The sequence below is a fragment of the Ischnura elegans genome, chromosome 6 (genome assembly GCF_921293095.1).
Source record: "Ischnura elegans chromosome 6, ioIscEleg1.1, whole genome shotgun sequence".
Taxonomy (NCBI): Eukaryota; Metazoa; Arthropoda; class Insecta; order Odonata; family Coenagrionidae; genus Ischnura; species Ischnura elegans.
Genome location: NC_060251.1, coordinates 119,771,884 through 119,784,162, shown reverse-complemented (window position 1 = coordinate 119,784,162; position 12,279 = coordinate 119,771,884). Strand labels below are relative to the sequence as shown.

At 42.1% G+C, this 12,279-nt stretch overlaps 1 protein-coding gene across 3 annotated transcripts in view; it reads right to left on the bottom strand.

The window, feature by feature from the left end:
- Positions 1–2,167: 2,167 nt before the first annotated feature.
- LOC124161596 (mucin-19) overlaps positions 2,168–12,279 on the bottom strand; it is a 254,653-nt gene continuing 244,541 nt past the window's right edge. For all 3 annotated transcript variants that reach the window (XM_046537980.1, XM_046537979.1, XM_046537981.1), the window contains 3 exons: positions 9,016–9,351; positions 6,794–7,029; positions 2,168–4,710 (listed from right to left, as the gene is read on the bottom strand). In XM_046537980.1, coding sequence (XP_046393936.1) covers positions 3,334–4,710; positions 6,794–7,029; positions 9,016–9,351 — 1,949 coding nt within the window. In that variant the 3' untranslated portion in view covers positions 2,168–3,333. The remainder of the gene's footprint in view (positions 4,711–6,793; positions 7,030–9,015; positions 9,352–12,279) is intronic.

Below are 12,279 nucleotides of genomic sequence, written 5' to 3'. Positions count from 1 at the left end.
AGAATTCCTTTATCTCACCTCCGAAACTAACAGTAAGTCTCCTCTCCTATACCTGAACGTCCATGTCTCAAAACCAAAGGTGACCATTGTTCTGATAAAATTTTTCTGCATTTATTTTCTTTGATTTCTATAAGTGATTTTTCCATAATCATGCAAAAATAGTACGCTCAATTTCCAGAAGCTAAATATTCTTGCTTCAATCTCTTTCCCAAGCGAGTTATCATTTGTGACTATTTTCATCAAATAATATTGTTAGTGCTCTAATGTTTCCTTAGGTTGAATGTTTTCACTCTGTCCTCTGCTCCCCCTTTGACTCAGTGTTTGCACCATACAATACCGATGGATTTTAACTCATTAATATAATTACCCATAGCTTCAGCTGCTTAAAAAAAGGTACGTAAATGTCTTGTCGTTCTTAAATTTATGCAGATCAAAATAATTTGCAAGCCCTCACTCCAAAACAAAATGTTAAACCATGGGAAGAGCAGACACTCAACAGCCCTTTATGAGGGTCCTTCACAGGCTGCGTTTGTTAAGGGTTTTCAGGTTGAGGGGCTGTGGTTGGTCACTCATGTGAATTGCCCCTGCTCCCACAAGCCTACTCAGTGAGTTCACATTAATTGCCATGGGAACTAAATCCCTTTCAACACAAATTGAACCATGGTCTTCTGTCTCTCTGGGCCACTGAGCAGAATGCTATAGCAATATTCAGGTTCCTTGATTCCCACAGCAATTCATTGAGGTTTGCGACTGTCTCTCAGAAATGTGAGAGAGGAGGAGAGCAGGTGGATTCCACCATCATTCTAGTAGGTATCTGTCAAACGAAGCCAGTTGTCTTTGGCCTCTCTTTCTTGCACATATGTACTCTGTGCATATGGACAACTTGAGAGTCTATTGGGGAGAGACGAGTCAACACTGCTTCTGACAGATGACAAGCCACTTGCGTAGGTACCGCTCCAAAACCCCTTCCCCTTTTCCTGATTGAGTCTTGATTGTCCAGACCATTTGCTGCTTTTCAATTTTTTAAATAAAACTCTGCAGAAGAGAGCAGATGAGGGCCTGCACTTCTACCAATGACCTATATCAATCATGCATTTCATAGAATGGGCTTCCTAGAAGCCACTATCTGTTCTAAAGCAGCATATATGTAGCTGTAAATGTTATATGCTACCACAATCCTGTCCTGTGAACTGTGGTGAAATTCATACCAATTGCCGTGGGAAATATATATTCCCCTGGATTGGGAATCAAACTACGGATCCAGCTGGGAATGCCATGCACTATTTCAATTCTGCCACGTGAACGGAAGTGAAATTCACGTGAATTGCCACGGAAATCAAGACATGGACATTTGGGTTTCCTAGCACTTTGAACCTTGGCAAATTGCCATGCGAATCAAGGAACTTGTGGAGAATAGTGGTGTCCACAGAGGAAATGGGTAGCCAGGGTTGGCTCACACCTCTCCAGCCCAGGAGCCAAGTCAGGAACTTAAACGCCATGAAACTGTAAAGGGGGGTGAAGAGGACAGGGGACAGAAAGACAGGAAGGGAGGCACCGCTGCGATGACAACACCTCCAGGGTAAGGATGGGGATGGAATGGGAGAATTTCAACATCGTCATGAAGGAGGCATGAACTACAACTAGTGAAACCTCATTTGCTGCACCTCATTTGAGAAATGAAAGATTACCCTATGAGAAGAAAAGTCCAGAGATTTTTCTCTAGACAGTGGTCTAAACAGTGGGCTGAAAAGTCAAAGTTGGTACAAACAACTATAGTTCGATTTGCAGTCGAGGGGAATTTTTCCCCAAATGTGGATTCATTCGTGTGACTGCCCTCCTCTCCGTTATATCTGTAAGGATTGAAAAGATGGCAATCTATATGGTTGCTCTCCAATGGAAGCTTTTAATTCACCAGCTTACCAAACAATGCTTAAAAATAATAAAAATCTTAAAGCAACTGGTCTATGCATATCAGAACTCTGACACATTTTTACTGGAAGGTATTGCATGCTATTGAGGTGCTGCAGAAAGTATTCAGGCCTCCAGAAAAAAAAGACTGTGATCCACCATACTGCAAGAGCAAAGTAGGTTCCAGCTGGAATCAAGCTTGCCTTGCTATTGGCATGCAGAAAAAAATGCTATAAATTAGAAATAAACAGACGACATATTCAAATGTTATTAACATAGCATTTTTTATTAACTGGCTTCAACTCATGACACTCATAATTAAATTATACATAGCTGTAGCAATATGTATGTACAAAAAATGGTAAGCACTGAAACAAATTTGTACCACCAAAATTACAAGTATAAGTGACAGTACATGCAGCTGGTAATTCAGGCAAGTTTTGGAACAAGTATGTATGCATTTTGTCTCCACTCTGACTTAATTCTCTTACAAAGCATAAGAAAATACGTAGATATTTGGAGACTGAGCATTCATTGAATGCAGACTCTTCACACAAAGTGATAAAGAGTGAATTGGCTATAGTGCTAGCCACACTTTTAAAAATTAGAATCAAGTAGGTCTTAATTACTCCAGCAAAAATCACCAACTTCCACTTAAATTTTGATCCTTTAAAAGGTAAGTACAATTCCATTTCCTATATCCTCTTCAAAGTAATATGTAAATGCATGTGAAAGCATTGTAAAAACTACATAACTTGACGATGGCATTATCAACAGAACCAGGAAAATATGAGTTGATTAGTTAATTTACAGGGGATAAGCTAGTTAGCAAAAACATATTTACTATATCATGGCACAATTATAAGAAGCTATCTCATAAATATATGATAAAATATATAACAAAGACAAGATTAAAGAGGGAGTGAAGAAATAAAAGCTTTTTTGATCTGATAGTTCAACCATTGTATGCTGAGAAGTAGTAGAGGCAACAATTGGTGAGGTCTCATGATTACCTTACTTACAAGGTAAGTCTTTAAAAGAGAAATTTTAATTCATAATACATATGCTTTTATCCGGGAATGAAAAAAGTATAGTCATTGCTGTGGAAAAGGGAAAAATTTTGCATTATAAATAAATAAGATATGTATTGCATATCATTATCAAGCATTATGTAGAATAGGTGTAGAGAAAGAGTGACCATTTGACAAAATTATCATGTCACTGATGAAATCAATGAAAAGTAACACTCAAGACATTAAAGAGTAATTTACAGGGAGTGATAAGAGGTACTTTTGAGAAAATTGGGGATGATATTGAAAACTTACCTATTCATAAAAGGAAAGAAAATACAACCATGAGACTTATTTGGTTAGGATCAGTAAAGCAAAGAAAATTATTGTAGATAGCAGAGATGAGGTACATATTTCAAACCATTCCAAAGTCAGTATGTACAGTTAGGTCATAGTTGGTGCCAATGCTTGGTGGCATGATTGGTACGTCTGCCCCACTGTCCGCCTTGCGAGCCGCTGCCGCCATGTTCACCTCCACAAGCGTGTCGATGCTGTTTGCACTCAAACCCTGCAGAATCCTCTGCGCAGCCAGAGATTTGAACTCCATCAGCGTGATGCCATTCTCAAATGGACCCGTGCCCACTGACGTGTCCGAAGACCCGCCCACACTCTCTTCACTCGGCGATTTCTCTCCATTTCTCAGTCCATTGCCATTGATTCCGACAACTGTCGTCAAATCTTTGTCACCATTTTGCAGCTTCTCACCTGGCGATTCAGCAAGATTTGTCTTCAATTGAGTGCTGCCATTCGGGATCAACATTGGAGAAGCTCGTTTCAAGCTTTCCACCTTGCTCACAGGGCTGCTCAACAATCCATTCTCAGTGGGTTTCCCTTCGTTAATTTTTTCGGGCGTTTTCACCGTTGTCGTATCCCCCACGTTGTTCAGGACCACCAGGTGGTGCCCATCTCCTTCCAGTCGAACGACAGACTTAACCGGTGACTGCGACATCCTAGTCAGGCCTCCAACGGGCTTCAACACTTGTCTCGCCTCCACTGATACTTCCGTCCTACTCTTGATTCCACCCATTGAGCTGCCGTTCACCATCTGCTTGTCTCCAGGGGAGGTGACCGAGGTCATCGTCGTCGTCGTGGTTGTTCCAAAGTGACTCGAGTATTTTGGAAGGGAAGAGTTTGGCGGGATGGTGGTTCCATTGACCGAGACTGAATAGTTTGACCCAGGGGACGTTCTGCTCGAGACTTGAAGGGTCACCACCGATCCCTTGCCTCCTCCATTGACTGCAGGGGGAGTGGCGAGGTTTGACGTCATACGCATTTTCTCTGGCTCCCGACTCACGTTGCTGCGGCCGGACACCGACGGAGAGTTCTTGGAGGATGGGGTGGCAGTCCCATTGAGCCTGTTGGCCCAATAGCCCTCGCTCGAGTGTCGTGGTGATCTGGAGAGGGAGGTGATTGTCGAGGGCGCTCCGGACGACGGTGATGGGATGGCGGTCGAAGCGAGCGAGCGTCGTGAGGAAGTGGTGATGACGGAAGGGGGGGACGAGTTGGGCGCTCGGCTCATCTGTGGCACAACGAGTGTGGCGCCCTTGTCTGTGCTGGAGGAGGGGGCGATGGAGCCCCCCGACCTGTGGCGGTTGCGTGGACGAGGCAGGGTGGAGGCCCGACGTGAAGAGGCGACAGACGAAGGGGGATGGGGGACCTGGTCAGGGGGGGGAGCCACTCTCTGTGACAGGGACGGCAGGCTCCCTTGTGACCTCGCAAGCTTTGTCCTCACCTACAAAATGGATGAACGTAAACATTATACATGATGATGTTTATAATTTTGACCACCAAAATACATAATAACTTCTTAACACGCTCCCTGCCACCGATTTTTAAACAAAGTCACCCATTGCACCGATGTTTTTTTCTTTTTTCTTTCCTTTTAATCCTTGGATTCTTTCCATTTGAGTTTTCGTGGGCATTCGGCTACAGTCGCCGTGTCGGTCATGTCATACACGCTGCACTGAAGCAGCCATGACCAACGGCGTGCTATGAGAGGCCAAAAAAAGTGACTCATTCTTTGGATGTAATGATCGAAAAGGTGTGAAGATGAAGTACATGTTTCAGTCATTACGACCGTAGCGGCAATGAACGTGTTAATTTCTCAAAGGTTCAGTATATTTTTTCTTTTCTGCTAATAAATAGAATAATCTATATCTAGAATAAAATTATCCAAAAAATAAATGGATTCACAAAGATTACTAATGAAGAAAATAGGTAACTGGATTACACCTTTTCTGAGTGAAATGATAGGATGAATTTTTCTCGCTGTTGCGAAAGTGAAAAGGTTAATAATCCCCAAAATTATTTGGTTGGAATCATATTGGAAAATATGAATTTATTAACAAGTGCGTATTCCTTCCAAATCATTCTAAGATCCATTTAATAGAAATATACTTTATTTGAGGATGTAAGCAATTTCCATAAAAAATAGAAAAACCATCTCTCTCAATAATTTCATTCCCCCTCTATTAGATGGGGGTATATACTTAGGGGTACAAGCACCCCCAAAAAATTTTGCCTTGTGGTGACTGCCCCCGAGGATACATCTGCCAAGGATGCCTCTTGTCCAGAGACACCCACCCACTAAGACACTTGACTTTTCTTGACATACATACATATGTAGTTACATCTCACTGAGTCTACCTCTAAATCTCTTTGGTGTAATGAACCCATGATTCAATCTCATTTAGGATTGGAAAAGTTTTTGTCATAAATGCTCAGTAAGTTTCTGAGAATGAAAAAAAGCAATGAAAATCAGAGAGTAACATCACCACTATCTCTAAGGTGAGGCGAAGAGTAAGGTGCTTAATTAGACAGACTAGTTCGCCTGCAGCCAGGTGGAGTAGTGACAGAAAAAATGAACACAAAGCTCATTGGATCATTTATACTTTTCAAAACATCAGGCGGATGTCAGGAACAAATGCCTAAGGAGTCAAATTCATAATAAATACAATCATTTCAGTAGTAGGATACAATGAATTTAGTTTTCTGCACTATGCACACAAAATATGGTAGTTTCCTTCATCAAAGAAAACGAAAGGCATTGATTCCGATTCGACACCATTAGTGTATTCTTAATATACAAATTATTTGGTTTTAGAAATCCTAGTTTAGACGAATGTTAATGGTCAAATTTAGCCTCATTTGAAAAAGGCCAGATTGGCACCCAAGCGATGCCACTACACCTGACGTCACAGGGACCTGCATTCTACACGAGTAGAAAGGAGTTTTACATCGTCTGAGATTACCAATGCATGTATGAGACACAGAGCTCAGGGAAACGTCTCTTAATAATCACTTATTAAAATTGCCTATGGTCGGATAGTTTCTTTCTTTTGATAGGGTATTAATAACCCATATTTAAGCCAAGCACTACCTGCTAGCAGGGTCCTCTATGCGCTACTGCCATGCTTGGCAGCAAGCAGCCTGCATGGTAGCAGCATTCATAGCCTCGCACCCAAGTGACCTCACACAGCAGCAGCCAGACTTCACACGGGCTTTTCCTAGCATTCATACTTAGCCGTTGCGTTTTCGCGCGCTTGAAAATTTTCACTTTTCATTAAATCGCAAAAAATAGGTATCATCATTTAAAAATCTAAAAGCGTGAAATACGTACTCCAGGAGTAATAATCTTTCCATTTAGACAATAAAAAAAAATAGGAAACCACTGTATTACTAGATTATTAAAAGCAATGTATGGTTTTCTGATGTTTGCCAATTGGCAACAGATTACAAGTATTGGCAACTTTCAACCAAGCACACCTTGAAGAAAAGATTAGGCTACGTGTCTGGTGATGACCACCACAACTTACCGCAGGTGAGGGTGGTGAACTGGCCGACGTTGGTCCAGGGCTCCTGGTCTGAGTAGCGACCGAATGCAGATGGGCAACAGATGGGTTGAACCACTCGGCTGGAGGAAATTGGGCAGAGAACGTCGGCAGGTTTGCATTCCCTGAGTTTTTGCCATTTGAACTGTTGTCATTTCTCTTGTGCTTCCAAGACAAGCTCCCGGTCCGTCGAAATAGCCGAGATAAGAGCGAACCTTTTTCTGGAAGTAATAATAGGCAAGAGAAATTAGCGGACAGAGAAGTAGGCTGTAGATACAGTACTTATCTCTGAACAATAATACAAATCGAAATAAAAATATTTACATCAGAGCGAATGACAATTTAAAATATGTTACTAATAACTTAACACTGTGACTCCTTTCTAACATCAAAAATCAATCTACTCTTTGCTTTGTGGTAGTAATCATTACTTTACCATTATGAATGTACCGATTTGTATGCATCAAGAACAATATGCAGTGTGAACTGATATATTCCTATGAGTGTAACTTTGCTGAAGTATCACCCAAAATCAATGTGTTAAATTTTTATTTTAAGGAATCGTTCTATAGATTTGAAAAAGTACCATATATATCTGACTATAGACCCCCTTTTTTCCAAAAATGCCTGTGGTAAAAGTAATGGAGGGGGGCAATATTCCTCTGCATTCGGAGAAATACAGTAATTGTATCTGAGCCCAGCGAGTTATATTTTGGTATCTTCCCATCACTGGATGGTAAGTCGAGTGATTGCTTCATGGAGTCCCGATGACTTTGGCAGCTTGTAGAATGAGTACATTCATTGTCCAGTTGTTTTAAGGAGACCATAGGAACTTTTATCTTTCAGTAAACTGAAAGAGTAAAATTTATCATCATGAGGCTATTTTTGTGGATTTTTTTCCATGGTTTGAAATAAAATAACTTTGTACTTTTCCATGCAGTTTTACTGTCCTCCGATTGCCCCGATAGTATCATATTCAAGAGGCTACAAGGCACCGGAGCAACCAGTCATACACTGATATTCTCTGAACCAGAAGAGAGAGGAGATTGAGGAAGAGGTTGGGGAGGGAATTAAGGTGAAAACTTAGGAAGTCTCCTAAGTCTGAATCTCTACTTAAAATTCATTGAATAATCCAGTTTCTTGGCCTCTTTGAAGTCGAAAGCGAAAACCATTGGGTGTACTCAGCCACACTACACTCAGTGATTAGTTGACCATGACATCATGATTACTCAGTGAGAGTGTACCAAATACAACAATATGCAGCGTGAATCTCTCTTGTTTTCCTCCCTTCTGCTCTATGGAGATCGGAAGTGAGCGTGGTGTTTCTCCTCTCACTTAATGGGCAACTGCTTAGTGCTGTGAAGCACCCCTTACATTACGCATGTGTGCCCATCCCATCAGTTTTAAATATTGGTCAAGAAGTTCGACATAGGTGATATTAGAGGTCGCATTACTACTTCAGCAGACTCCCGATTATCCGGATGCGGTTTATCCATGTTGCGGATTATCCATGCATGATTTTCACTCTTGCTCAATTTTTTCCGCGACCTTTATGAAAACATAAAATCCGATGCACAATCATCGGAATTACTGCATTAATTCTAGGATACACCAGGCTTATTATTTTCGTTAGAATCCCCTTCGTAAAACGGAGGCGATCACGCACTGGCTGCATTCATGGGAGCACCGTGTTTCTGTTTTCCAAGCCTCGCAGTGCGTGACCGCGGTCCTTGATCAAGGATGCACGTCCCGCAGCAGTTGCAACCCGGGCAACTTGTGCAAGACGCGACTACGAGGCGTGGTGCCTGACAGTGTAGTTTCTGACGTCAAGGAGTGGTTTTGAAGCATTCGTATAAACCACTTTTCTTTATCCGTGATCACACAGACACGGAGGTGTGGTTTTCAAAACCAGGCCTTACATGGAGCATTAATAATACGAGTACAACCATGTTATCACCGCTAAAAAAATCGCGAACTGGCGAAGAAAGCTCTCATTGAGTCCGGGAAGCACTCGTAAATAAAAAAATAACTGCATAAACAATAATATATTGTTTGTTATAGGGAAATTATGAACTTTACCAGACATTTAAGTGAAAGTTTGGGTTATCTGAGTTTTTTGATTATTCGTGCCGTATCTCACCATCATAAGCCCATTGGGATGATCGGAAGTGTACTGCACTATTACCACTATACAAAGAAGCACTCACTGTTGTTGTTGTTGTTGGGTGTGGCGTGTGAGTCGGAGAGTGGTGAAGCGTGGGAGGAGGAGGATGAGGAGGTGGTGGAGGACGAGGAGGAGTAGGAGAGGGAGGCGCAGGACGAGGGGTAGAGGCGCAGCGAGGCCGAGCGCCTGTGTCGCCCCACGCCCACCGAGGAGGGAGGGGGGGAGGGGGAGCTGTGCTGCCCCCCAACCAGCGACGAGGCCGACGTCGCGCGACGCTTGGAGCCAAAGAAGCGTAGAGAGTTGGACCTGGGCCGACCACCACCAGCAGACGCGGAGGGCTTGCTGATTCGCCCATACAGCACCTTGTCATTTGCATTGCCTGCGGAGAGGAACACAGACATATAATTGCTATGAACAGTCCACAAATGGAATTTTCTTTTACCCTCAATTCTCAATGATAACACATGCATGATGCGCACGGTTTGTTTTGCATAATTCCAAGGGGAACAAATGCACATTATGCATAAGGAATACAAGTTAGGTACTTCATAAAAATACCTGCAATCACACATACATTCAAAAAGTCAAATGATTCTTTATAGGAAATGAAATTAATGCAATAGCTGAACTGACCTGCATATGTTATGCATGAGTGTGCTTTCTGCTGGGGGATTTAAGGCATGGCAAATTGCAACAGAGCTTGAAAATTAAAAAGATCCTCCACTGATTTCAGATTCTCCACGTTTGAGAGAGAGCGGCTGAACTTCTGTAACCAGGCTAAAGGAACAGTGAAGGCACTTTAGATTGGGAAAACCATAAAATTTGTCAGAAGCAGAACACAGCATCTGCAAAGACCATACCATTAAATGAGCTGATGCAAAAATTCTCCATCGATCACCACACATTGGAACCACATTATCACAGAGCCCATTGAGATCCACTTGTGTTACAATAATTTAAACAAGAACACGAGATTTCAATTGAGAGTAATAGCATATGTGTGGTAAATTGAATTAGAAATCCAAGAATAGATCAGAAAATATTTAAACAGTCAGCATAACACATCAGCCTCTCATATGGTTCCCAACCCCCATCCTTGGGAACATAGGTAATTTAACCAAATTTGAAATGAACTCACTAACTAGTGATTAAACCCTCACTCAGTGTTTGTTTGGATGGTTGAGGTTAGAGCACTGGCGCAGCAAGGGGGGGGGGGGTTTAAGGGGATAAACCCCCCCCCCCCCCCCCCCAAAGCTCAGAGAAACTTTTAAGTTTAATCCATTTTACTTCATTTGATAAATATACTTATAGAAGTGTGAAGGGATTGATAAAATATCCCTCAGAAAGCAAAAAAAACTCACCATTTTGAACCATATATCTTAAAAAATTTCTGTGGGAGGGCCCCCCGGACCTCCCACTTATCCTGGTGGATATACCACACACCCCAGGTCAAGTTGCACCTAAAACCTCCCCTAGCCTTAATTTCTAGCTGCACCCCTGGGTTAGAGATCACCCTAGACTAGGTCTCAGGAGTTGCAATATTCAGTGTGAGGGGGCCACTACCTTATCCTCTAACGCCACCAAACACTTTTAGAATTTTGAATTAGGGTGCGTCCAAAGGCCTCACCAGGGACATGAACCCAGAACTCTTCAACCAGCAGTCAAGCACTCTACCCACTAGACTAAAGATATGTGTTCAAGTATATGTAAACGCTAAAAAGGAATCAGTAATAACATTTTCAGATGCACCTAGATGATTAATAACTGAAGTATCGAAAACTATGCTCACACGATTACCGCAAGTGGATACAACTGTGAAGTGGGAGTAAAAAGTAATCGCTACTCAGTACTTCAAACTGAAATGTACCATTAGGAGGCGTCCATTAATTATTTTAGGTGATTTTATGACCTCCCCTACCACTTCGTGAGATTTGGTTCGACTCACTCCCTCTAATCCCACGCAAGATTGTTCCAAATGAGTATTTTTACTTAATATTAGTTAAGACTGGTATTTACGATAACTAGGATGGCATTTTTCCCTGTTTCTTGCGGATAAAAAAAAATTACGTGACACTTGCCAGGATCCCCCCACCCAGAGATTGGGTGAGAGTCGGCTTGACCCCTCTCTCCCCCCCTAAAAGCCTCACGTAATTATACAGTCGATGCTTCCTAATCAGTAGTAATCGAACCGGAAAGCAATTGTTTGGCCCACCTCTACTGAGACTGAATCAAAAGATCATTTTTCCGAAACTCACTCTGAATGATGGCAGAAAAACGACCATTTCATGCGACCACTTTCCGTGATGGAAATCGTGTTAATTTTTTCCATTACTCTGCACACCCATTTTTCCGTTGCTGAAAACAACGCTAGCACTGTCGTTTGGCCAATCAGAGCGTACGCCTGCTAACAGCGATTGTAACTACAAAAAAATCTGTGCTGCGACTGCACTAAATCTGCACTGTAACTGGACTAAACTCTGTGTTTAGCACAGTCACAGTACACTTTTCTGTACTAGACTGTACTATGGCAGCTAGAATTTGAGAAGAACTGTACTGTAACAGTGCTGGATCACTGTGCTAGAGCTCAGACTGCACTTTGACTGGGCTGGGTAACATGACTGGAGCTGTACTATGGCTCAAACTGGACTGTGACTGGGTTGGGTAACTGGACTGGAACTGTACTATAGCTCAAACTGGACTGTGACAGGGCTAGAAAACATGACTGGAAGTGTACTGTGGCTAAAAGTGGACTGTGACTGGGCTGGGTAACATGACTGGATCTGTACTATGGCTCAAACCACTGCGACAGGGCTGGACTTAAACTAGTCATTGACAGGAGAAAGTATTTCCTATATTATTTCATATTACGATCAACTATCATTTCCATGAGAATATGAATGCGTAAATTATATAAAAATTTATGCTGACATTACAGCGGCAATGCATAGCTCCAGCTTGCTTATTATTTTGGTAAAGTATGGTCAAAAGAACAACTTCCGCCGATACTCAGCCATCTTTGTTAGAGCATTGGTGTTGAACCGATTGTAACATTACTTGTTTACGTGCTCTGAATTCTACGCTGTACGATGGATACGTCGATGTAAGATCGACGCTAAGAACATGAAGAAGTGAACTTTACTTCAATTACATCAAAATTAGCTACTTAGCCGGGAATTTTTCTTGCGGGTGAAGTGATATCGTCGATTTTGCTGAAATCCGTGTGGTTCGCGATGAATCAACTTTCCACGATTGATTTCGACGACTCGCAATCTACTCCTTGCGAAGCACGAGAGAGTTGAAAAAAGAC